This window comes from Thalassophryne amazonica, chromosome 18, assembly GCF_902500255.1.
Source record: "Thalassophryne amazonica chromosome 18, fThaAma1.1, whole genome shotgun sequence".
NCBI classification, from domain to species: Eukaryota; Metazoa; Chordata; class Actinopteri; order Batrachoidiformes; family Batrachoididae; genus Thalassophryne; species Thalassophryne amazonica.
In genome coordinates this window covers 60,167,772-60,194,900 of record NC_047120.1, presented here as the reverse complement: position 1 = coordinate 60,194,900, position 27,129 = coordinate 60,167,772, and the positions used below count along the sequence as shown (strand labels likewise).

The 27,129-nt window shown below is 42.6% G+C and overlaps 2 protein-coding genes across 4 annotated transcripts; both read right to left on the bottom strand.

The window, feature by feature from the left end:
* Positions 1 to 640: 640 nt before the first annotated feature.
* noc3l (NOC3-like DNA replication regulator) lies at positions 641 to 20,317 on the bottom strand. Of its 3 annotated transcripts, none has more exons than XM_034193208.1 (21): positions 20,151 to 20,317; positions 19,097 to 19,301; positions 18,458 to 18,581; positions 18,206 to 18,360; positions 18,041 to 18,109; positions 17,726 to 17,856; positions 17,200 to 17,361; positions 15,945 to 16,038; positions 15,667 to 15,842; positions 15,439 to 15,567; positions 15,215 to 15,346; positions 13,668 to 13,748; positions 13,490 to 13,590; positions 11,343 to 11,415; positions 11,198 to 11,261; positions 11,047 to 11,118; positions 8,352 to 8,533; positions 7,412 to 7,540; positions 7,213 to 7,310; positions 3,477 to 3,561; positions 641 to 3,276 (listed from the first exon to the last, which is right to left on the bottom strand). In XM_034193208.1, the coding sequence occupies exons 1-21, from the start codon at positions 20,157 to 20,159 to the stop codon at positions 3,139 to 3,141; spliced, it is 2,409 nt and encodes an 802-aa protein (XP_034049099.1). In that variant the 5' UTR covers positions 20,160 to 20,317; the 3' UTR covers positions 641 to 3,138. The 3 variants fall into 3 exon arrangements, with proteins under 3 accessions (XP_034049099.1, XP_034049101.1, XP_034049100.1); XM_034193210.1 differs by having other exon boundaries at positions 18,047 to 18,109; positions 20,151 to 20,316; XM_034193209.1 differs by having other exon boundaries at positions 18,041 to 18,106; positions 20,151 to 20,316.
* A 2,167-nt stretch (positions 20,318 to 22,484) lies between these two features.
* On the bottom strand, positions 22,485 to 26,476 carry si:ch211-207i20.2 (uncharacterized protein LOC568537 homolog). The gene is made up of 5 exons (XM_034193217.1): positions 26,175 to 26,476; positions 25,067 to 25,226; positions 24,908 to 24,960; positions 24,681 to 24,780; positions 22,485 to 23,765 (listed from the first exon to the last, which is right to left on the bottom strand). The coding sequence occupies exons 1-5, from the start codon at positions 26,316 to 26,318 to the stop codon at positions 22,762 to 22,764; spliced, it is 1,461 nt and encodes a 486-aa protein (XP_034049108.1). The 5' UTR covers positions 26,319 to 26,476; the 3' UTR covers positions 22,485 to 22,761.
* Positions 26,477 to 27,129: the final 653 nt, after the last annotated feature.

Below are 27,129 nucleotides of genomic sequence, written 5' to 3'. Positions count from 1 at the left end.
TTTGTTTTGGGCATCTTTAAACACTAGACCCTGTAAAAACTGAGAGGTCTACGTCCTGTCTGCATTACACACCTTAGAAAGGTGCAGACCCTGAAAGGGGACACAGCTCTTAGAAGGGTGCGGACCTTTAACTGGGTTCTGCAATGTTGTTGGACATTCCGCAACATCCCTGTTAAGGGTGTGCACCCTTCCAAGGGGTGCATCCCAGTTCAGGGTCTGCACCCTCCTAAAGGCAGCCTTTAGGAGGTTCAGACCCTGAACGGGGACAGAGCCAGTTTGTGTATTTGACAAATGGCAAACTCCCTGACATGTTTACCTAAAAAAAAAAAAAAAAAAAAAAAAAAAAAAGCCTCATTCATTTTGTCACATTTTCTAATTTGTTTCAGTGGACACGCCCCTGTCTCTCCATCACTTCCTGATATGGGCCGAAGCCTCAGGCTGCCTGCCCAATGACATCATCAGTTTACATGATGTAAAGCACGATGTCATCCCTAGACTCCTTGTGTCTTCGCCATGTTAGGACAGGAAGCCTGTTTTTTTTTTTCTTTTTTGATGCGACAACAGTCCAAGTCTTGTTGCTGCCCCCTAGTGGCTGCAGTGATCATTACAGCCACAAGTTGAAAGCGTTGACAGAACAATGTCGAGAAAAATTATCAACATTTATTTTCCTGATGCAGTTGTATACACACACACACACACATATATATACATATATATATATATATACTTGTATACACACACACTATATTGGTGTCAGAGCTGCACATCACTCAGCAGTCAGATCTCAGCAGGCATGCAAAGCAGAACACTGCCTCTGTCTGCGTGTCTCTGAATTTCAATTCCATAAAAAAAGCTTTATTGGCATGAAAGTTTCTAAAAAAACGTTTTGCCAAAGTATCAATATTTAAATAATACAGAAAAAAAGTACTACAATAAGTACAGAAGAAAAAGAATTGTATCAAATATAGTAAATCAGGATTATTCATTCATTCATTTTCTGCCACTTATCTGAGACCGGGTCATGATGAAATAAACTTCTGATGTCTAAATAATAAAGTCCATTTCAATTATACAGTTTAATCTTCAGGATCACATAGTCTTAGGGGGTCTCAAATTCAAACAGCGTTATCAGCATGACAAACAAGGCATCCGTATTGCCATAACGTCCGTCTGTCTCTCCTTCTCTGAAAGACAGAGGTCACTGATGATGTCACAAAGGCTCGGTGTCATCCCAGCCTCTCCCACACAGAAATGACACAGACCATGTGCTCCTGTGTGGAGACATTTCAGGAAGACCAGAGGCTGTATGTGCCACTCCAGGTAAAATGAGGTGCATCACCAAGGGCATCCAGCGTAAAACCTGTGCCAAATCCCAGCGTGGATCTGTACCGGATCCACTGTGTCGACCGTGAACAAAACAGGGGCAGCTGAAAGATGAACAACGGGCCTGTAGGGCTGAGATGATACACATCTCTCAGTATGATACGTTTGAAGACCTTTGCATGAGTGGCGTCTTTGGTCCTCAGAGAGACACATAAACACTTCTACATTCAGCAGCTGGACTTTGACCGAAAATGGGAAAACAGCTGGACGATGTGAACCAGCATCTGATTTGCTGCTTCACATCAACAGCAGGGAGACCAGGAATGTGTGCGCATGTTTTTTCTCTTTATGGCAGCACATCTGCACCAATCAGCTCTCAGCAAGCCTTCCAAAATAATATAACCGGGCCCAAAACCTGAGCGTCCATACAGCCAGACCCTGCTCATCAGTTACAAATTACACAGAGGATTCCCCCCCCCCCCCCTTATTTTCATGATGGCTAAAAAAACAGCTGCTGGTGAGTGGAGTCATGAGACCAGCGAGCTGAACCAGACTGACCTCAGCTAAAAAACTCAAACTTACATCCCAAAGAGATTCTGTTTGGCTGGAAGTTGGAGTTTTGCTGCCACCTATTGGTGAACATTTGCTACTGATCAATGTCTCACTCCTATTCTTCATTGAATTTAGCACATCTGAAGTAAAAAACAAACTGTAAAATAAGACTTTACAACACAAGTCCCCCCCCCAAGGCGCTTCACAGGGGCACGGTCTAACTTCACCAACCCCCCTGAACAAGCATGGAGGCCATAGTGGTCAGGAAAAAGTCCCCCACTGTAACTCTTGATGTTCAAGTTGAATAGTCACCATCAGGGCAGGCAGCATGTGCTGGTGATGCACTTCACTGCACAGTCCAGAGTACTGAATTGACTTGGGTCCTGAAAGGCAACCACCCAGACAGACAACCAGTCCACCCCCACTTCTGCAAAGTAATCATCTATCTGCTGCAACCAGGTGAAAGGTGGGCGTGTCCTTGCCCATGACACTGGATATTTTTGGTGCTTTTTGTTTTTAAATCATCAGCAGTTATTTTGGGTCACTTGGGTAAGACACACCACAACACAATGGCCTTGTGGTGCATGTACAAGCACATCAGAAACTCAGTACTGAGGACCCTAGAGAATGGACAAAAGTTTGACTTGGCTGCTACTTTTGTGGGATGAGGAATGACTTCAGTGGAAGGTACTAGCGCTTACCTGGAACCTGCCAGACGTGACCTTTAGCAAATAAACCAGTGAGATTTAACACTCTAACCAGTGATCCAAGGTGATGACTGGATGTCTTTGGTAGCAGGTCTCTTTGGAGGATCCCTAGGTCCCGCTTGAATGATTGTCAAATGAACAGTTACTTAGTGAGATTCAGAAGAGAAGAACACTGACACTGTGAGAGGGAACATCAGCTATTGCGTTTCTCTGGACATGATCCAGCATACAGGTGTCTCAGGGTTGAGGACCTCAATGGATAGAGAAGGGTCCACATTCCACCAGGCCAAGGACATGCCCGTTTCACCTAGCTGCAGCAGATGGATATTTTGGAGAGGTGGGGATGGACTGGTCATCTGTCTAGGTGGTTATCATCCAGAAACTGGGGTGGTGTGTGTTGGCTGCGTTAACATGCTGCACGGACACGTTCCCAGATCTGATGTCAAACAGACACTGAAAGCTTTTATTCTGAACGTCAAGCAATATTCAGTTTCTATTGTCTGTCAGTGATCACTGCTGAGGTCAGTGCATGTGATGGAGAACACACATGCATGTGTCACTGCTTGCCCTTTAATGGTCTGTGCACTGTGGTAAAGTCTAGCTCCGCCTGCTGTGCGATAGCAGCAGTCAGAATGTTCTCCACGTGCTGCTGAAGCTCAGCGTCCAGCAGTGTCGCGCCATCTGTAAGTCGTTCCTAAAAACAAACAAAAAATCAACCTGATGTTTCTCCTCACATTAGCATGCTAACATTAATCTCGACATACGATGTATCAAAGTCACTCACCATTAACAAGCTAAATGTAGCATGTTAGCATTAGCGCATCACAGACACCATTTTGATTTTTACATTTAAAACCAAACTAAAATAAGTCATGACAAAGCTTTATTTTGTACCTTCTTCTTTGTGGTGGGTGTAGCCACAGGAGGGTTAAAGGTCATTCCTTTGTCACTGTAGTCATTAAACAGCTCCACTGGAGACCTGAGAATGATGTCAGAACCAGTTTATGACATCACTTCCTACATTTCACAAAGACTCCACATGTTCTTTACAATATAGCAAAGCCAAAAATGCTTGACGATGGAAAAACTACAGATATTCACTAAAAAGAGTGCGCAATGGACATTGATAATTACATTCTGGACTCACGCCATTCCAGCAGGGGGCGGTAATCATCTCTATATTAAAAGTGAAGTGGCCTCTGTGTAAGTACGTGTGTACCTTTAAACATGGAGAAACTGGGGAGAGCTGATATTTGCCGTTTGGTATGCTTATGTAGTTTGAGTCAAGGATGAACGTGGCCAAAATGGAACGTTGATAGGACTAATATTTTTGGAGAAATTATGGATATTGCATAACAATAGTGACCAATGAACTTTGATAAGTACATTTTGGACTTGCATGCCATCCCATATCATTATAGAAACTTAACTAAACTAAACTGCATAATTTATTAACACCCTTGAAAAATGTCACCTACCTGTTTTATAAATACTACCCAATCTAGAGCCCATAGACCCCACGGGCAAAACGTCTCTTTGTTTGTATAGTGCCAAATCACAACAAAGCTGCCTCAAGGCGCTTCAAACGAGTAACGTCTAACATTACCAACCTCCCTGAGCAAGCACACAGGCAACAGTGGTAAGGAAAAACTCCCTCTGTTGATACTGAGGAAGAAATGTCAAGCAGACCAGACTTAGAGGGGTGACCCATTGCTTAGGCCATTCTAACAGTCATAAGGTTTTTACACTTCGTTCAAGAGTTTATTTACAAACAGAATAAAAAGAAGAGCAACAAAAACAGAGTCCTTCATTGAAAATAAAGTGAAGTCCATCTTGGGTCTCTAATACATAGGCATCCATGTGCAGCACCGGTAGGGTGCAGGGCAGGGTCTCCGGTCAGTGGTACAACAGGCTTGGCATCTTGAGGTCAGTCCAGTGCCCTGGGGTGCAGGGCCAGGATCAGTCATTGGTGTTGTCAGTCCCTCGGACTGAGAGAAAAAGAACAGAATCAGTTGGCCGGAAATAACTGCACCTGAGGCATTATTTCACTAGCAGCAAATCCACAAGGAAGCAAAGAAATGGGTAAGGTGGTCACCAGCAGCTAGCCCTGTGCTTCACTAACAGACCCAGAATTTAGATGTAGTGAGGCAAAAACCTGCTCCATTGCTAATAATATGAATTAAAAGGAAAGGAAACATAGTTCCATACTATGCCAGTATGCTAGTCATACGAGAGAGAGAATAGATGTGTCTTTAGTCTGGACTTGAATGTCTCTATGGAATGTGAATGTTTTCTATCTGCAGGGAGATCAATCCACAAGACAGGGGCACAATAAGAGAAAGCTCTGTGACCCACAGACGTTTCTTTAACCTTAGGGGCACAAAGTAGTCCTGTGGTCTGAGAGTGTAGAGCCCGGGCTGGTACATAGGGTGTAATTAAATCAGCTAGGTAGGGAGGTGTTAATCCACAAATAATTTTATGTTAATAGCAGAACCTTAAAATCAGACCTCACAGAGGCAGGATGCAAATAAAGGGAGGCTAAAATCGGTGTAATGTGGTCAAACTTTATACTTCTAGTCAAACTTCTGGTAGCAGCATTTTGAACCAACTAGAGAACCCTAAGGCTGAACTGCAGTAAACCAGAGAATAGAACATTGCAGTAGTTCAATCTAGAAGAGACAAATTCATGGATCAGAGTCTCTGCATCAGCCATAGACAGGATGGGATGAATCTTCGCTATGTTTCACAGGTGGAAGACCTGTGGACCAAGGACCATCATTTCGGTCTTCTCTGAATTTAAAAGTAAGAAATTGCTATACATCCAGCTTTTCACTGAAGCAAGGCAATCCTCGAAAATATTGATGTGTATGAGATTACCCACAGTTATCGGCATGTATAACTGAGTATCATCAGCACAGTAGTGAAAAGTAATCCCATAACGTCACAGTAGATGCCCAAGGGGTGCTATATAAAGGGAAAAAAGCAGTGGGCCTAAGACGGATCACTGTGGAACCCAAAATTTCATCTGAACGTTTCAGGTGATGTTATTGTACAGGACACAGTGAGAGCAACTGGTTAGGTAGGATGTCAACCATACAAGGACATTCCCAGCAATTCCAAAGTGATTCTCCAACCTATCGAGTTGAATACAACGTCGAATGCAGTGCTAAGCTCTAACAGCAACAGAACAGTGGTGGTGTCCAAATCCATAGCGAGCAGGAGATCTTTTACCATTTAGTAAGCACTGTCTCTGTGGAATGGTGCATTCTAAATGCAGATTGCAGTGGCTCAAAGAGGTTACTCTCAGTAAGGTGGTCCACAAGCTGCTGCAAAACTACTTTTTAAAGGATTTTAGAACAAAGTGATAGTCGAAGATTCAAGCTTCTCTACTATGGAAACCACCTGGACAACTGAGAGCCTACACAGAAACAAAGTGATAGGTTTAGGAACAGATCCTGAGGTTAGTGACAGGTTAATAATTTACAATAGAGTAGCCCCAAGTGTAGACCACAGGTCCTTAAACAGTGTCATTGATATAGGGCGAAAAAGACATGTACATTTCTCAGAAATTACAATTTTCTTCAGCGTACCCAGTGAGATAATATCAAATTCAGTAAATCTAGGTGAGGTGTCAGTGATGGCACTAACTGCTGGGATATATTAGACCTAATTTCATCTATTTTCTTTTGAAGGTAATGTAGGAAATCTTGAGCAGTAAATGGAGAGCGACTTGCAGGTGGTTGTCCTTGAATTAGTGTTGCCACTGTGTTGAACAAGGACTTTGAATAATACTTGTTTTTGTTGATCAAATCAGAGTAGTAGGCCCATTTTGTAGCCAATAGTGCATGCTTATAGACCAGAATAGCATCACGCCAAGGTGGAATACTTCTAGTTTTGAGCTACACCATTTTCGCTCTAGGCCTCTCGACTTATGCTTGAGGCCACGTAAATGATCATTGAATCAAGCAGAGTATGTTTTGGGTGGTGTGGTTTTAGCGTAGGCGGTACAACGTCAACTACAGTCGGGATCGTATCAAGTAAGGAAACTAAATGTGCTGTTTATTTGGTTTCTTATTTTGACCTGAACTACAAACTTCGAAGCGAGCTTGGAAATGTTCGGCTTTGGGTTCTTTCAGCTTCTCCCTACTTGCTCGGAGTCACCACAGCGGATGCTGATCTGCAATGTTAATTTGACGTTTTACACCATATTCCTGTTCAACATCAAATTTAGATCGTGCACAGATGGTATGGAACTAGGAGCCTTCACGTGGCCACCACACCTCCCTAATAGAAAATAACGTACTTTGCATTATTTATTAACTAGGTACTTTTTAAAATACATAATACTAACTGTACTTGAGTATAGATTTTCAGTACTTGACCCTCCAATAGAGACTAGAACCTCGATTGGATCAGTTTTCTTATCTGTTCCGCCATGATGCTGTGACATCACAATTTGGATCAGACCAGATTGTGATGTCATAACGGACACAAAACACTATGCAGTGCATGCTGGGATTGACAGCTGAGTCTTGTTCATGGATTTGGTTTGTGTCTTGTGAAATCTGATACCACATTCAGCACAAAGCCATGTGAGAGCAGAGGAACGCTTCTTTAGATGTGTTCATACCTGCGGCTCAGCTCCACGCCGAGTGCCGCTGACCCTTCACTCAGCGCTCCGACACTCAGGTGGACGGCAAACTGCCTCACAACCGGGTGGTAATGTCTCTGCAACACATGCCATGATGTCACACACTTGTGTGTTTGTGCATGGAATAACACAAAGATCTCGCTCTGCCGCATCTGCTGTTGTGTCCTCAAGTGTGTACCTGCAGTGTGTGAAGCTCCCACAGTGCTGTGTTCTGAGCGTTGCAGTATTCAGGTTCGTCGAGTTCCGGTAGGTAGAGTCCACTGCCATGAACCTCGTTATCCAACAGGAAGTCACACCGAGGGAATGACTGAGACACACACACGCGAGACATACAATCTCTGCCTGTTTCAGTAGCACAAATCTATGGTGCTGCTGTCACTCTGAAGTTATTCCCGCCACAAAAATATTTCTGGAAGTGACTGACTGGGAAACTTTAAGTATGAAGCTATTTATATTTTTCTCAGTCCTGCTCATTTTTCCTCATGCACTTCAACTTTCTCTGCTGCAGGTCAGGTCTGGGAGGAACTGTTGTATCTGGCAAAGTCATTCCAGCGATACACAAGGATCCTCCAGAGTGTGTACCTGCAGCATGTATTGTGTACAGCATTTCTGTTGAGCAATTAAATGTTCTGTTATTCCAATAGAAGGGAAAGTCCCGCTAAATATTTCTAGTTCCTTGTGTTTTTTTAAAATTCAACATTACTGTAATGTCATCTCTTCAACAAACTCTGTTGCATCCTACATCCACATGTACTGTGTTATTTATTAACATGTCATGTCACCTGTAATAGCATGTTTCCATTACAGTTTTTCATTGTTTGAAAAACCTCCTCACGCGAGTGTACATTTTTTTGTGATGTTTGAGATTTTGTCCCCTCCCGAAACACACAAGTTTGCATTAAGCGTATTTGCTACTTCAAATTGTGCCCCCCCACTAACCAAGGTGATACAAAACCCAAAGAGTGCCAAAGCCCAACATTGGGGGAAAAAAAAAACCCTGACGCTACATCACACTTGGTTGACTGCCAATTCTTAGAATTAACAATCCGGCTCGAAGGACCACTTGTAGAAAGTGTGTATGTATATACACACACACACACACACATACACACACTCACATGCATGGTGACCCGGTTAACAGCAAGAATCCCCACAGCAGCATTTGGCAGAACATGCAGACTGAGCGTGCTCAGACGCTTGATGAACGCCATCGCCCTCTGCAGGGTCACCTGCTTCCTACGGCGGGTCAGCATAGCATCCAGGCACTGCAGCATGATGATGGTGTCATTATCAGATTCCCCTGAGACAAACAGTAAGATGGAATTCAAATACAAGTACTGGCAACTGGAAAATAAAAAACAAAAGTATTCATCTGATACTACACAGTTATCCACCAACCAGTAGGGGGCATAGTAACATCATCACTGTCTGTAGAAGCTTTGAAAGAAATAGTTTATGAATTATGATGAAACGATTTTCCTTGACTCAAGTAGCAGTTGATTATATTTTGGTGGCGATCAGAATCTGCTTCAAAATTTTTAATTATACTTTTTTTTTTTTTCCCACATTTTTGCTTTATGACATTACAAACACCTGGTGGAACTCTGTTCTATCAGGTGACATGAAGTACCGACTGACCACCACCAGATTTCCACATCAAGCTTTTCGCAAATAAGACATCTTTATCTATTTAAGAACAACAGCAACAACAACAACATTGCTGTTACACATCCACACAAACTGTGCATTGTGGTCTCCAGCTGTAATACAACCCCTGGCAAAACTTATGGAATCACCGGCCTCGGAGGATGTTCATTCAGTTGTTTAATTTTGTAGAAAAAAAGCAGATCACAGACATGACACAAAACTAAAGTCATTTCAAATGGCAACTTTCTGGCTTTAAGAAACACTATGAGAAATCAGAAAAAAAAAATTGTGGCAGTCAGTAACTGTTACTTTTTTAGACCAAGCAGAGGGGAAAAAAAAATATGGAATCACTCAAAAAATTATGGAATCATGAAAAACAAAAGAACGCTCCAACACATCACTAGTATTTTGTTGCACCACCTCTGGCTTTTATAACAGCTTGCAGTCTCTGAGGCATGGACTTAATGAGTGACAAACAGTACTCTTCATCAATCTGGCTCCAACTTTCTCTGATTGCTGTTGCCAGATCAGCTTTGCAAGTTGGAGCCTTGTCATGGACCATTTTCTTCAACTTCCACCAAAGATTTTCAATTGGGTTAAGATCCGGACTATTTGCAGGCCATGACATTGACCCTATGTGTCTTTTTGCAAAGAATGTTTTCACAGTTTTCGCTCTATGGCAAGATGCATTATCATCTTGAAAAATGATTTCATCATCCCCAAACATCCTTTCAATTGATGGGATAAGAAAAGTGTCCAAAATATCAATGTAAACTTGTGCATTTATTGATGATGTAATGACAGCCATCTCCCCAGTGCCTTTACCTGACATGCAGCCCCATATCATCAATGACTGTGGAAATTTACATGTTCTCTTCAGGCAGTCATCTTTATAAATCTCATTGGAACGGCACCAAACAAAAGTTCCAGCATCATCACCTTGCCCGCTGCAGATTCGAGATTCATCACTGAATATGACTTTCATCCAGTCATCCACAGTCCACAATTGCTTTTCCTTAGCCCATTGTAACTTTTTTTTTGTTGTTGTTTAGGTGTTAATGATGGCTTTCGTTTAGCTTTTCTGTATGTAAATCCCATTTCCTTTAGGCGGTTTCTTACAGTTCGGTCACAGACGTTGACTCCAGTTTCCTCCCATTCATTCCTCATTTGTTTTGTTGTGCATTTTCGATTTTTGAGACATATTGCTTTAAGTTTTCTGTCTTGACGCTTTGATGTCTTCCTTGGTCTACCAGTATGTTTGCCTTTAACAACCTTCCCATGTTGTTTGTATTTGGTCCAGAGTTTAGACACAGCTGACTGTGCACAACCAACATCTTTTGCAACATTGCGTGATGATTTACCCTCTTTTAAGACTTTGATAATCCTCTCCTTTGTTTCAACTGGCATCTCTCGTGTTGGAGCCATGATTCATGTCAGTCCACTTGGTGCAACAGCTCTCCAAGGTATGATCACTCCTTTTTAGATGCAGACTAATGAGCAGATCTGATCTGATGCAGGTGTTAGTTTTGGGGATGAAAATTTACAGGGTGATTCCATAATTTATTCCTCAGAACTGAGTGACTCCATATTTTTTTCCCTCTGCTTGGTCTAAAAAAGTAACCGTTATTGACTGCCACAATTTTTTTTTCCTGATTTCTTATAGTGTTCCTTAAAGCCAGAAAGTTGCCATTTGAAATGACTTTAGTTTTGTGTCATGTCTGTGATCTGCTTTTTTTCTACAAAATTAAACAACTGAATGAACATCCTCTGAGGCCGGTGATTCCATAATTATTGCCAGGGGTTGTATTACAGCAACTGCTTTAAATTACTTAAACAGTAGTTGTCAGTACACTCCAATGAGCTGTAAAATGCGGTTTTTATATATTACATTTATTGATGGAACAAAAAACTAAACTACATCCATCCATCCATTTTCTATACCCGCTTATTCCAATTAAGGGTCACGGGGTATTGATGCCTATCACAGCAGTCACAGGGCGTGAGGCGGGGGACAAAAAGAAAACTACTTCAGTTTTAGTTTCTATATGAAGACTTATAAAATTGTCTTTCTGCAGCAGTCTAAGTGTTGACATTAAAAAAAAAAGACTTGTGCACAAAATAAATACATTTTCTGCCTAAAATAAGGAGTAAACCATGAACTCTGACCTGCATGAAGCATCAGCATCATTTTGTAAAGCTGAGAGTAAAACTTCAGTGGGTCGATGTTCAGAACATCACCTGAAACACAGAGGGAAAAAAAAGTGTTTTTTGTTGCCGTTTCCTGTAAAGTTAAAAAGTGGAACTACAGAAAACTGACCGTGTCCAGACAGAATGGTGAACACCGTCTGGGTGCACAACAGAGTCTCACGATTGGTCAGATCCTACAAAAGAACCAATCACTCAATCAATCAGGCACTGTGGAAATGGAAGTTCTATGTAGGTGGGTACAACTGAGTACTTACTCCTGATTGGATGAGGTTCTGCAGCACATTCAACAGATCATCAAAGAACTCCAGGTTGATCAGATGAGCAAACCTGATGAAGGTACAGAATCCATTGCAGGTCATCTGACAGTTTACTAGCTACACCCACCATCAGTGCTGATTGGTTTCTACTCAAATCAATTTTATAAAGACATTTAACTTTTTTAAAGTCAATATATTTGTGCTATGATTCCTATATACTAACAGTTAACAGACATGTCCTTCAGTGTTACTTTGATCTATGTATCAAATATGGACACTTACTTCCCAATGAGGTGTTAGCACGTGTGTTCTATGGTTGTACTTTGAGCTGTTTATTAAAAAATTGGCATTAAAGTGCTAACAGCATGTTAACATGCGCATGCTACATATGCTAAGAGTGTGTTAGCATGTACATGCTATGGCTGTACGCCGATCTACATATGAAACATCAGCATTAAATGGTATGTTATGCATGCTATGGCTGTATACTGAGCTACGTATGAAACATTACTATTAACGGTGTGTTAGTGTGCATGCTATGGCTGTATACTGATCTACTTATGGAAAATTAGTATTACCAGTGTGTTAGCGTGTACATGCTATGGCTGTATACTGAGGTACGTATGAAACATTAGTATTAACGGTGTGTTTCTATGCGTGCTATGGCTGCATAATGAGCTACATATAATAATTAGCATTAACGGTGTGTTTCTGTGCATGCTATGGCTGCATACTGAGCTACTTATGAAACATTAGTATTAACAGTGTGTTAGCGTGTACATGCTATGGCTGTATACTTAGCTATGTATAGAGGGTTTTCATGTGACATATCGGTCACGTCATTTTGTGTCCCGCGGCCATTCTGGATTACGACGTGGCGGCCGCTGTGACATGCTACGTGCATTTGGTGAACAATTGCAGAAGCTTCAACGTCAGTGTGAAGAAGCCTCACGGCACCGGGGTGCTGAGAGAGATCCGCCACTACCAGAAATCCACTGCTCCCAGAATTTTATTTTATTCGGCAATAAAATTATATAAGAATACATAAAAATACCGCCGAGGATAACACAAGATCGCTTCCAATACGGATGCTTATTTACATTGTGGTCCTCGAGCACTGAGCTGCTGATCCGCAAGCTGCCCTTCTAGTGCCTGGTGAGAGAAATCGCTCAGGACTTCAAGACGACCTCCGCTTTCAGAGCTCTGCTGTGATGCTCTGCAGGAGGCCGGCGAGGCTGACCTGGTCGGCAGCTTCCTAGTTCACAATATCGCAGTGTGACACTGTCGGCCAGTTCGTTACATCACCACTAAATTCACTATCTGGTATAAGATATGGATCCACTGAACCAACTGCTACACATTTATCACGATAAATAGCTTTATCTCGAGCATTTAAAGCATCATAATAACTGTACATTCTCTCCATTTTTCTATCACACGCCAGCCTCCTTGCAATCCAGAATGGAGACGGAACCTGTCCTGCAGCAAATCGGTCACGTGATTGAAAACCCTCGATGGAACATTAGTATTAAGAGTGTGTTAGTGTGCGTGCTATGGCTGTATACTGAGCTACATATGAAACATTAGTATTAACGGTGTGTTAGTGTGCGTGCTATGGCCATATACTGAGCTACTCATGGAAAATTTGTATTAATGGTGTGTTAGCGTGTACATGCTATGGCTGTATACTGAGCTACTTATGGAACATTAGTATTAACAGCGTGTAAGTGTGCATGCTATGGTTGTATGTTGAGCTACATAAGAAACACTAGTATTAACGGTGCGCTCGCATAGTAGAGCTACATATGAAACATTAGCATTAACGTCCTCTTAATGTGTGTGCTGTGGCTGTACCTTGAACTATGTATGAAACATTAGCATTAATAGTGTGTTAGTGTGTGTGTTATAGATGTACGTTAAGCTACATCTGAACAAATCATATGATCGGCTTGTTAGTATGCATGCTGTATGCATGATGCATGTTGAGCTACGTAAGAAACATTACCATGAATGGCGTGCAAGCATTTATGTTGTGGCTGTAGATTGATCTATGTATGAAACATTAGCATTAATGCCATGTTAGCGTGTGTACTATAGCTATATGTTGAGCTACGTATGAAACATTAGCATTAACGGTGTGTTACTTTGCGAGTCCCTGGAGCACACTGGGCAGCAGTACAGACTTCTGAGCTTTCTTCAGGATCCTGAAGTAGATGAGGAAGACGATATTCAGTGTCTCTGTGTGCTGAGGAAGAGCAGGTATGAAGATGAACAGACAGTCTGGTTGCTTTGTCACATTTTGGATCATCTTCATTTTATTACCAGTTTAATCTTCTTGAATTTGCTCTCTGAGGCTTCAGCCTCCAGCAGCTCCTTCTCCAGCTTCTCCTCGGCTTTCTTCCACTGAACACAAACAACGTGGATCAGACTCATTGTGACGGCCACCACCTCATGCATGAACATACTTACACCAAGAACATTTAGAATGATGTGTTCTTGTTATTTACTAAGGAATTAAACATGGAGATCAAAGACAAACTAAGTTTCAAACTGATGGTTAATTTACTCCTGCCTGAATTGCATTTTACAAACCACTTTAGAGAAGAAGTTTTTAAAAATACTGTCCACTCGTCCGTGCATGAACCATTATAACAATATGATAGAAGAACACAAACCTCTGCCAACACTAGTTTCCAATTCCACAAATTTTTTCCTTGGAAAAAAATTTCAAAGTCAAAGTCATGTTACAAGTGGCTTTTCATAAGCTAAATTAGATGTGATGAAATGTCAGGAGGATGTATTTAGTTCATGAACTTGAATCAAAGTTTTCTGTGGTGGTGTCAGTTTTTTTTTTTTTTCCAACTTTTTCAGTTTCTGAATTCTTTTTCAGATAATTTTCACAGAACATTGGTTATCTCTGCTATGCACAATTTGTCACTGCTTTTCGGCATTTGGTTTCTGACTGATAATTGGAAGACAGACAAACAGACATAAAATTGGAAATTCCATCCAAGTTTGGTGGTGTAGGTAAGTAAATCCATAACAGAAATATGAGAGTGACTGAGGCACATTTGGTTGAGCTATAATGCAAAATGTACACCAAATGGGCATTTCAATATTAAATTAAAATGGCCACAAAATCTATAATCTGATTCAGATCCGGATCAAAATTTGTCAGGCAAAAGTGAGTGCCAGTCTGCACTTCACTTTTAAATCTGAGCATGACTGAGCCATGTTTGATTAAGATATAATGTCAAATATACATTAAATAGGGTTTTGAAATGGCCACAAAATCTGTAATCCGGATCAGATCTGGATCAAAATTTGTCAGTCTATAAATGATACCATTCTACATAACACTCCCAAATATGAAAAAATTCTATCTTTTTTGACACAGTTATGAATCTTTGAAAATTCGTTCAATGTCAAAGGATAGGGATTTTCCAAGATTTTTCCTGACTTTGACCTTTGACCTATAATCTTGAAAACTGAATCAGTTCTCGCCTATCAGGGTATGAATCCTCTGTAAATATTTCATAACAATATATGTAAAATTGTGGGTTACAGGCTGTTCACCTCCGCCCAACTGTGCTGGCGGAGGTAAAAATGTGACAATGCAGCCGCAAATCAGAAAAAGCTGGGATGATATGGAAAATGGAGATAAGTCAACGTGAATAATTTCTATAAAAACATAAACCGATTCTAAGTGCCAAAAAAAAAAAAAAGAAAAAAAAAAAAAAGACATGCCTCACATGATGTCATTATAAATGCACCTCCAGTCCTCCAACCACGGTTTGGTTACCCGTGTTTAGGAATCTCAGCATCTGTCCCCGTTTGGTTCACGGCATGAGTTATTTTCTGTGACGAACCTTTCTCTGCATCCTGGACAGGTTCTTCTTCTTCTCTTTGTTGTTCATGAAGTTCTTCTTTGGTGCCGTGGCCTCCGTGTCCTTCTTCAGCTCCACCTCCTTTATCCGCAGACTGAGCAGAGTCTGCAGCACCTGCAGTAGGCGGCGTTAGATGACATCATGTGTGACATCATAGTTACACAGATCTGAAGTCATCCTGACCTGACCTGACTCAGATTTGTTACCTCGGGTTTCACGTTGTAGTTGAGGCTCTTGACAAGGCCCGAAATGACTCGCACAGCTGCCAGCGTAGCTCCGCCCAATTTGTCCTGCTCAAAGAGTTTCCTGAACGCATCGCAGCACATAGCAGACACCTGGAACAACACAGAGAGTAATCTGAGTGACCCGGGGCCCCGTGTGATATGAGCCATGGTGCATGGTGAGCAACAACACGCACTTATTTTGCCTCTCACCTTTTTGAGGGAGTCGTTCATCAGCGGGACGAGAACGACAATAATGTTGTTATGGAAGTTGAAGTGAGGCAAAGCAAGCAGCAACTCACACAGGCAACGAATGGCAACTTCAGCCAGGCTGCAGTACGACTCCAAAGCTACCGCCTGAGCACGTTTCTTCTTCTTCTGTTTCCAGTCTGAACAGGAAGGAGGTGGGACAATCCAACATTACAGTCCTGGTGGTTTCTGTTTTTTTCCCCCAGACATCTAGTGCCTAATTACATTATGTGCCTGTGTACCTCTGATGGTCTGATCCAGATCATCCAGGTAGAACTTGTATTGACTCACCAAACCTTCTTCAAATTCTCGCAGCTGCTGAGTCTCTTTCTTCACCTGAACAACGAGAAATGACAAGGAAACTAAATTCAGAGATTTACTTAAACAGATTGATTACAGGTTTCAAACAGGGATTTGTATATTCATGGATAGCAGTCATTTTATTTGCACTTGTGATCCTAACTCCAAATCCCCATGAGACCAGAAAAATCCATAAGGTCCCTTGGGTAAGGCCCTTAATCACTCCTGATGAGCAGGTGTATGTGACATCTTGCATGGCAGCACACTGACATCGGTGAGTGCATGTGTGTGAATGTGAGGCATCACTGTAAATCGCTACAGAAACAGTGTAGCCAATCAAGTACTAGCAGACACCTGAATAAGCTAATCAGCTTGTGGCAGAACAGGGGGAGATGGAAAAAGTGTGGGTCAGGTGGTACCCGAGGAACACTTTGAGGATAACTACTGTACTGGATTGACCACATAGACAATACCTCATAGATTTTGATGGGGTCTTGTCAAGAGGAAGGTGAGAGACATCAGATCCAGCAATACAGACGAGCTGAAGGCCAGCAGATGGACTGGAGTTGTATCTGATGTTTTGGAGATGCTGTACTGGACCGTCGTGGTGAGGAAAGATCTGAGCCAGAAGGCGAGACTCTGGATTTACAGTACTACTTTCACCTACAGTCATGAACTTTGGGTAATGACTGAAAGAACAAGATCGTGGATACAATCGGCAGAAATAAGATTCCTCTGTTGGCTATCTAGATTTACATCCCGGGACAGGGTGAAAAGCTCAAATATCTGGGAGGGACTCAGAGAAGAGCCACTGCTTCTTCACACTGAAAGAAGCCACCTGAGGTGGTTCAGGCATTTGGTGAGGATGTGTACCGGTCTTCTCCCTAGCGAGGTCTTTCAGGCATATCCAACTGGGAGGATGCCCCAGGGAAGACCCAGGACATGCTGCAGGGATTATTTTCCCCAGCTGGCTTGGGAACACCTCGTAATCTCCCAGGAAGAGTTACAGGACTTGGACAAGGACATGGACATGGAAGTGTAGGTGGGGACAGGGAAACGGGTTCACACAAAGTCCACAGGGACACAAAGCTTGGTCCAAAGAAAGTCCACAGGGACTTAGGGCCTGGACCAAACAGGGTCAGAACAAAGTCCACGGGGATACGGAGATTGGCACAAATGAACACACATATATAATACCTTGGCGGCCTTCTCTGCTGGTGTTAAAGGTCGTATCCTGTAAGTGGGAACAATATCTTTGAAGACCTCCATCACAGAAACCATCACCAGCTTCCTGACTGTCACTGCCACACAGGGATCCGACTCCATCATCATCCCACGCAGCTCCTTTAGACGCTTAATCTAAGACACACAGCGTGACATCACAAATTCATCTAAAAATACAAAAATTACAAACAATATCACTTTCTAGGCTAACAGCTAAATCCGAAACTTTCAGCATACAGGTTTTGTGACAAACTAGACGTTAGCTCAGGGCTCAGCAACCCTGTTCCTGAAGATCACCCACCCCCGTGATTAGTCATGTCTAGTGTTTTCTGGGTCTTGATTGGTTAAGCATGACTGATTTAGTTAAACAGCAGTGGGTGGATCAGTGAGCGTTGGAAAACATGCAGGACAGGTGACCCCCTCCCTCCCAACCCCAAGATGAGGGTTTGTGACCATTCTTTAGTGAGCATGTGCACTGCTTGAGCTTGGTGCATCTTACGTTGTTGACGGGGTCGGAAACAACGGCTGAACCGAGGTTCGCGATGGCCAGCTTCCGCTTGTTTAGTTTCTGGACTCTGAATTTCTCTTGCTCTGCTTCTGTGAGCTGCTCGGTGCTCTCTTCTTCCCCATCTGTGCAGGAGGACAAACTACACATATTCACCACTCTCACCGAAGACAAGAGAGGCGTGGTTCTCAATGCTCACTAAGATACACCCACTTTACAACCACCAGTTGGCTCACTGCTGACATTTCCAGACAGAAGTATATTAAAAATACATTTAAAGATTCACTGTAGTGTGAGGTCAAAGGTCACCTATACCGGTTTCTTCCAATTCAACTTGTTCTTCATCCTCTTCCTCTTCTGTCGGCTGTGGTTTGACAACTGCAGACATGAAGCAAGACGGAAAATAAAACAACCACGTCAGAAAAGATTCATTGTCTCAAAAGCTGGTGATACCCATTTCCCGGAACGTCCAACCTTTCTCCATGCTCTGCGGGATGATGCCCGTCTTGTCCTTGATGGGCAGCAGATGAATCACTTCCTTCTCCTCTGTTCTTGCCATCTTCCGGGGGATCTTCTCATAACTCCGCATCAGGTCCGACTTCCTTTTTTTGCTGCCATGCACTGGCTCGCTGGGTGGTGCCAAGATATAAGAAAAAAGGGTGACAGCGTGCACACGTGCGTGAAAAAAAGCATGCGAGGTGATTAATATATCTTCACCATGATTACCATGATGACAGGTCTCTGGTCAGGAAGGAAGCTTTGCGAGCCATGGCCCTCATCTGCTGCAGGTCGTCTTCCTCCATCATGTCTGTCGGCAAACTATCCAGAAACTCCTCCTCCTCCTCCTCATCTGTTCAGAGTCAGATGTCAAAGCTCAGTGCATCACAGGAAAAACAAAACCCAGTCAGCAGCAACAAAGAAACTATAAACCACCTGACGCTCAATCCTTTATCTTCAGAGGTGGAGATGGGGGTGTGGTTTCCACGTTTAACCACTTCTATTAAAAAAAATGTTTCTGGTCATGAAACAGCACACAGGTGCCTCAGTGTTCAGGACTCCAGTGGCAGGAGAAGGACTAGGATATGCCCACAGTGCCCCCTGGACAAAGACATGCCAAAATTTCCCACCCAGCCAAGGACATACCTACGTTACTCCTGGCTGCAGCAGATAGTTACTTTAGAAGGGTAGGAATGTACTGGTTCTCTGTCTGAGTGGTTCCCATCCAGGCTGTAAGGTGGTTAAGTGGTGTAAACTCTTTGATTTGTGTTGCAAAATAAACATGATAATTCAACATTTCCCGTTTTTCTTTTTGAAATTGTAGCCTCCTGAAGCTGCCGAGCTTTGGATAAAGTCATATAATCCTACCGGGTCTCTTCCTGTACGTCTCCAGTGGGCGTGGCGTTGACAGCGTGGTGGACTTCACCGCCTGACGTAGCCTCTTCTGCTCTTTACGCTGCTTCTTGGCGATGTTCTGCTGCTTGAAGTGACGGTTCTTCAGCTTATTCTCCAGCTTCACACTACTCGTCTTCAGCAGGCGGCGGAATGTCGGCCGCCGCTTCTTCGACCGAGGCTGCAGTGAAAACACACAAGTGAAGAGGACGGTGCCCAGGTCCAGGAGCCAAAACTAAAACCTGATCTCAAATCTACAATGTAACCAAACACAGACCAGCTGCTGATGGATCCAAAGGATCTAAGCACTGATCCATCAGGTGAGTAACACGAAAATAACCTCCCAACAACCTTTTTTTTTTTTTTTTTTTATTTCCAGGGGCAGGTTTTGGTTTCTTGGTCCCCGACCTCAAACCTTTTGGCTTGCTAATATTTACTTATTTGTTGGTGGTTCGGTGGAAGACAGGAAGCAGAAACAAGCAGCTAGAATCAGGACTGAAACCTGTGGATGCTGCCAGCAGCCTGTGCGGCAGGTTCTCCTTTAAAGCTACACTCTGTGGGATTTATTGTCATCTACTGGTGAGGTTATAGAATGCACTGTGCCATCACCTATCATAATTGTTTCAGTTTGTGTTGCCGTTTCTTTGACAATGGAAATTCCTGCTCCTTTATTTTGTCTTGTGATAAGCAAATGTTTCATCCTCCAGTTCACATAAATGAAGGTTCTCAAACATGCAACCGGTAGACTGTGTGTGTGTGTACGTGTGGGGCAAACATTATTCTGACTTTTATTTTCTCCTACAGTCCTTGTTCTAAGCGTTATGAAAACACAGTTTATGGTTTGAGGTAATAACATCCTAATTTTTAAGAGATGGTTATGAATAGAATTTAATCAGCAGTTAACATGAAACTGAATAACGTCATTGTGGAGTTTTATAGAACTTCTGAGTTTTAAGTTTTTTAAATAGTAGATTAAATAAATAAACTGTAAAGAAAAACAAACTTAATTTCACGTCTGCTGAGAACTCACCGGTGCCATGACGTCACAATCTGCTAGTCACACTACACGAATAACAATAATAATAATAATACAAAGTTTCCACTAAAAGTGCTTAAGACAACAAAAATAAATAAACGGAGATATTTAAAACCATTGCTGCTGTTTCCACGCGCGTGGCCGCAAGTGACCCGGAAGCTCAAAGACCACAACAGACAAATGAGAAAACAGCGCCCCCAGCGACAGGAAACAGCAGTACAGTTACTGCAGGCTTTAGTTTGAACTGATTTTCTTGGAATCTGCAGTTTAGAAATGACTCCAAGACCTCCTCAACTTGTGTAAATCTACAAATCTCCTTGTTAGAGCTTTACTGAGTTCTTTGGACTTTCCCGTTGTTCTGAGTCAGTCTAATAACTGCTGTCAAACATCCCCTTTTTACACCGGCAAAGACAAACTACGTGTTGTAGTCAACCATGATCACCAGTTGATAGGCCTCGTCACGTTTTAGAAGACATTGTAGAACCTTCAGTGTCACTTATAGTTAAGTGAATCTATGTATAAATTCGACCCTGTGTGGATTAGGGAAAATAAATTCAAACTTGTGCACTCAATTTTTTTAAGTTATTAATGATGTTTGCTGTACAATCATTCCCTTCTGACAAAAGAATAGCACAACTGGGATTGGAACCCAGGTCCTTATCCACTTGGCTACCACCTGATCTGTCTCATAGACACTATCAGCATGTACAAAATAATCATGGGCGCAATTTGGTGGGGGATAGGGGGTACATGACCCCCCCTCCACCTTTTCAACCAGGGGGGACAGAATATGGTATGTCCCCCCCCCACCTTCTGACATATATGTGTGTACTTGAAACATGCTATGCCAGTCTTATGTGTAAACCATGTCAGAATAGTATCTTTGCTTCTGCAAGTTTGTATTTTTAGCAGCATTGACTTGTTTACAACACCTGTTTCTTGTTTGTCACATTCAGAATTTTTGGGGACTGCATTTGCCCAGATTTGAAACCAAAAATAGTTGCCTGTAGGGACTAGTGTCTACACATAAGTATCAATGGACCATATGCCAATTTACTAAATTCTGAAAGTTAGAAAAGGAAATCAGAAAAGCTATCTGGGACCCCATCTGCAATTATTTCTTGATCTCCAAAATCAGTGTGTGCAAGCGAAATTATGTTCAGTACGAGTGTTGTCATTAGTGCCACTTCAAAAATTAAATTCATTATAAGTAATTTATCCTCAACTTTTTTAAACTTATGCAAAAACAAATCTTGAGAAAAAAAATACAGTATGCGATAGTTAATTATTAAGAGCCTGTTCTTTCATATTTATGAATACATTTGACCACATTGCAGTTGTTTTTTTAATGAAAACTCAACTTCATTCTTTTTGAGTTCTACATGTGGTGATACCTTATTTACACCAGGATGTTAATAAAATCAATGCTGGCTATTCTTAGAATAAAGTACTTATATCCACAGTTTCAAATTGCATAAGTCAAATGGTGTCCACTTTATGGTCTTCTCAAAACATTAAAATTACTGTTCTGGATGCTCAGAATGCATCTGAGCTTATCTAGAAACCATTGGCTTCTGGGGGCCTAAAGCCACCCCCAGACCCCTGGCCTATGGGCTTCAGCCCTGCGGAACTCACACTTTGTCCCCCCCAATTTCTAGTTCTAAATTGTGCCCTTGAAAATAACATATGTAAAATATTGATGGTCAAGAACAAGCAGCTTCATGTTTTCAAAACTTAATCCAACATTCAGCCACCCAACTGCAGGTCATTAACAACATACTCGCTGTTGGTATTTTGACCATTATTGAAATAAAATCCAGTCTTTTATATCTGCGATCAAAACAAGACCAAGTAAAAATGCAGCAATGTCTAAGATGAGAACTGCAAAATGAGGTCTGAAGACCAGTCATGGGACCAAGACCATACAGGAGGGAGGGCTGAGGAGGGAAGGTTTGGTTACATCCTAAAGTGGCACAAGTGTGACACACTTTGCAGCAGAAAATAACACCCATAAACACATTTTATTAAAAGATTTAGGCAACTAAAAACTATTCACATTGAAAAACTGATGTGGCAAATGTACGGAAAGCCATCAGGGACACATTCTGCCTCCTCAGGTTTCTTTTTTTATTCCTGCAAATTTTCCTTTCAGATGCTGTTATTCAACTTTGTTACCAAACATATGTAAAATCTATCATCTCTACTTTCACAACATTTCACTTTGAGACTTTAATTCCTGAACTTTGTTGTATATAAATAAATTTTATTGAGTAATATTGGAATATAACATGAACGTTATTTATTTAAAAAGAAAAACAAGAGCAAGTAGACACATGAAACAATTTAATTTGATGTTAAACAGCAACATTTATTATTTTACCCTTTAACAGACCCTGAACGTTAGAGCATATCGGCTAGCCAACCTTAGCAACATTAATACCTTCACCTTCTTTTGGCAGGTGACGTTCTGAAACAAATTCCGAGGAGATCCTATTCCTGAGCCTCACATACCCGCTAGCTTAGCTCATTAGCACTGTGGCTAGGCACCACATCAGATCAAAGAACCAATGACTTCCCACAATCACACTCCAGGTGGGTGGGACTTTCACGTGTGTGCAAAGACACATTTGTGCAGCCTGAGGTTGCGCTTGTCAGAATATCGCTTCCCGCACATGTCACAGATGTACTGTTTGCCGCCGCTGTGGATGTGGTGACAGTGAGTCCGCAGGTGGCTCCCCTGGCTGAAGGTCTTACCACAAACCTGGCACTCGTACGGTCGCTCTCCCGTGTGGATGCGCATGTGCACCTTGAGGGTGTTGTTGTTATTGAAGGTCTTCTCGCAGTTGCTGCAGCTGAACGGGCGCTCCATGGAGTGCGTCCGACCGTGCATCACCAGGCTGCTCTTCTGGGTGAACGCCCTCCCACACTCCTTGCACACGTATGGCCGCTCGCCAGTGTGGACGCGCCGGTGGGTCTTTAGGTTGACTAACTGGCGGAAGGTCTTGCCACAGTCGTCACAGTTGTACGGCCGCACACCTGAGTGGATCCTCTGGTGATTCTTCAAGTTGACAACATGGCGGAAACACTTTGAGCAGTGCTCGCACCTGAAGGGCTTCTGGCCTGTGTGGATGAGCTCGTGGCTTCTCAGCGTGACGGTACGTGTGAAGCGTTTCCCGCACACTTTGCAGACAAAGGGCTTCTCTCCGGTGTGAATGTGGGCGTGGCGGTTGAGGTTCTGCCGCAGGTTGAAGCGGCGGCCGCACACGTGGCAGCCGTAGGGCTTTTCGCCTGTGTGGATGATGGTGTGCGTCTTGAGGTGCGTCTTTTTGGAGAAGCCTTTGCCGCACTCTGTGCACGTAAACAGCTTCTCACCACTGTGCACACGCATGTGAACCTGCAAAGACCGCTTCTGATGAAAGGTTTTACTGCACATGCCGCAGGCATATAGTGTGTCAGCCGTATGGCTGCAGTCATGGGCCATCAGGTCGCTTGGTGACATGAACAACTTGCTGCAGACCGTGCACGTGAAGCGCATCTGAGTCGCATTCTGCATCACAACATCAGGCGTGCGGTCAGAAGCAGAACGCTCAGTGGCTGCAGCTTTGGCCTCTGAAAGAAACCAAAAACCAGTGAGTTGCCAGATACATTAATTTTGAGAAGTATCCGCTGCATTCTGACAGAAACGCTGCGTCAACGGTCATCATTTTACGTTTAGACATTTAAAAAAAAATATATATATATATCAATGCCAAGCTTCATTATGCAAGAAAGTTTCAAATTATCCTATTTAACTATATTATATATACACACACACACACACACACACACACACACACACACACACACACACACACACACACACACACACACACACACACACACACACACCTTTATTTAACCAGGTAAAAAACTCACTGAGATTAAAACCTCTTTTTCAAAAGTGACCTGGCCAAGACGGCAGCACAAAAGCAAAATAGTTACATCAAACACAAGAGACACATTCGAAAAACAGAATTGCAATACATAGTTACAAAATGCAATTACACAATCCAATGGTCATTAATTCTCTGTCCTTTACGATTGTTTTAAATAATGGAATAAGTACATAAACTAAATCATCACTCTTACATACAAGATTTTCATTTTATTCAGTGAGACTGTTAAGAAACATAAAGCGTACGACACCAACCATAGAAACCACAGTGCTTCCACCTGCAACATTTTCAAAAGTAATTTGATGTTTGGATGTACGTATTTACTACAGCCTGCTGTGTTGCATGACACAGCTGTGCCTATTTTTCTGTCACTGAGGATCTTCTGTTAAGCACTGAAACAGAAAGGCTCCTAAAACCTCCACTCCAAGACCCTGTGAGCCAATGAGGTCCTGCCCTCAAGACACAATTTGCACCCGGGTTTGACCTCAGGTCAGAAAAAAAGTCAAACAAACATGGATGTGACCTCCATCACTGCCCCGAATCTGAAATCTCTGAGCCTGCCGTGGCCCGGTATGGATCAGGTACTCACTGTCTGCAATGTCTTCCAGGTTGATGTTGCCATCATCACCTTTCACAGTGACCGCCAGGATGAACTGATCTTCATAATTTTCCTGGTCAGGTTCAGACATCTGCAGAGTGACAGAGGCCACATCAGGCAGGTACAGGAGCTTACAGGGCCACAGACCAGGGCTCCGAGGATTTACACAGGTCAACACAGACAGTCAGCCAGAGCTGTTAACCAATCAGAGGTCTTACCTGAGTGACATCATCAGAGGTCTGAGAGTCACCTCCGTACGAGTGTTCATCTTCTATATCAACACAATCATACACTTTCTGTTATCATGACAAAGTCAAAAAAGTATTAAGAAATTTAACGACTCATGATGAGGCGGGGCCTGCTGACATCATACGTACTCAGGCGTACAGCGCTGAGGACATTGAGGATACTAGTCTGTGGTGTTTTCAAGTCTTTTGTCGCCTCGTTGTGCTTCAGACACTTGAGCCCATCTAAGATGTTTAAGATCTTTCCCAAAGCCTCGTTACCCAGCGTCTCCATGACGGATGCAAACTGAATCTGAAACAGGTCAAGCATAAACTACACTGAGTTATGATCGAAAAGTTTTGTCTTATCACACATGAGTTAATTTAGCTTTCTCTTATGCTACTCAGGCAGCAATAGTCAGACTGTGACATGCACGTAAATATGACATCTTTTGCCCCTTTACGCCTTTTCAACAAATACGTTACCTTTCTGAGATTTACAACATTTGACTGGGTCACATTTGCACCTCACACATGTAACTTCACTCCTACTGATGTTCATTCCACTTCTCTCCAGAGCATATCTCCACCTCTCCAGGCTGGTGTCAACCTGTTCTCTACTCTCACTACACATCATAGCTTGTGGAGACTCTGATCTCATCTGTCAACTTGTCTGGCACCACTGGAAACAAGAAAGGGCCCAGACACAATCCTTGATGCAATCTTACTCCATCTTTTTCTGCACCACTTGTTTCTCCACTCATTCCAGTGGCTCAATATCTTAAAAACTAATGAAGAAATAAGGTTTACTGGGACTAATGACATGATTTTGAGCAGGCATGAAGCAAACTGGTGATGGTCATTCAGGGAAGCCTCAGTGATTTAACAGCACAGCTCCTGAGATCTTTCTCTTAATGCTTACTCTGGAACAGTGTTCAAAAGAGGTTTTGAAGTAACCTAGAGCAGTTTGGAGTTAACCAATAAGGACCTTCATCCAGGAACCATCTATAGATACTTTTGGCTTGTCCAAATGAAACAGGTTTTGTCCTCATTATATGTCATTTTAATTTAGAGTTACAAGATGATTGTTTTTCACTTACTGTCTTCACAAACTAACTCACAGACTCACTCACTCATCCAGAGTTTTTGCTTTACTTAAATGAGTCGCCACCTGAAAGCTAGTCAAAAATGTAAAACTCGAACAGTTTTTCAGACTAATTAAGTGAACTTTTTTTCTGTTTGAAGGCCTGCGTTTCCTCACCACATTGCCGCGGCTCATGGCCTGCACTGAAGCCGACATCAGGAAGCCCGGTCTGGGCTCCAGCAGCTTCCACAGCTCGGCAACCGAGGCGAAGACCAGAGACTCCACGACCGCAGCCAGCTGCACCTCAACGGGCACATTCATCGCGGCGGATCAGGCTAACGGCTACCGGGCTAACGTCTATGAGGCACGGTTCATAGCCAGGGGGAAATGAGGCGCCATGCATCACGTGATCAGTGTAAACTGAGGCGTGAGCGCCGCTGAAAAGCCCCACATTTCCATAAACTGCCTGATCTACTCAAAACCAAACCAACTCAAAATCTTATCCTGTGCGGGGATATTTTGATCTTATATTTCCCAATAAGAATTTAAATTATTCCGTTTGGGTTTAGGAAGCGGCTCTTAGTACCGATTGGTTCCCTTTGATCACGTGATAACCTGAAGCGTCTCATAGACTTCGACTGCGTGTCCGTCGGTGCCCCTGAAGTTACATTATGTCCGTGACTCTCTGCTCGATCGATACAAGCAGCGTCAGACGTGTGGTGGTGGTTTTGGGAGACTCCATTCCTTTTCCTCTCTCGAGTTTGTATGAGTTTTCGAGTCACTTAGGTCAGTCACGTGTGCGCCTCGGAATGTACAAACAACTTCCAAACCACTCCGGTTTCCAAAACATCGTGAAAAAGACTAAGAATTAAAAAGTATCTAAGGAAAAACATTCATGTTTTCTTTCTTTCTCTCTAAATAAATGCAAATAACACAAACAGCCCATTACCATTCAGTGCAAAATTAGAACATGTATGAAAACTGTGCACAAATAGAAAAAATACGTTTAAATAACCTAAACAGCGCAATAATAATAATAATAATAACAATAATAATATAATAATAATAATAGAGCAGCGAGTTTTTCGAGTAAGGGAGGGGCTGTGTGAGTGCAGTTAATCGTACTTTTCTG

Bases quoted from the DNA above. Each gene is read 5' to 3' on its own strand.
- si:ch211-207i20.2 (XM_034193217.1), bottom strand. From the start codon at position 26,318: ATGAATGTGCCCGTTGAGGTGCAGCTGGCTGCGGTCGTGGAGTCTCTG. The intron at 25,227-26,174 runs GTGAGGAAACGC...GACCTGTTTCAG, and splicing joins CCATGAGCCGCGGCAATGTG to ATTCAGTTTGCATCCGTCAT. The intron at 23,766-24,680 runs GTGAGTACCTGA...GGTTTCTTTCAG, and splicing joins CCTGGAAGACATTGCAGACA to AGGCCAAAGCTGCAGCCACT.
- noc3l (XM_034193208.1), bottom strand. The intron at 18,361-18,457 runs GTAATCATGGTG...GGCACCACCCAG, and splicing joins ACCAGAGACCTGTCATCATG to CGAGCCAGTGCATGGCAGCA. The intron at 15,568-15,666 runs GTGAGAGGCAAA...GTGTTGTTCCAG, and splicing joins TGAACGACTCCCTCAAAAAG to GTGTCTGCTATGTGCTGCGA.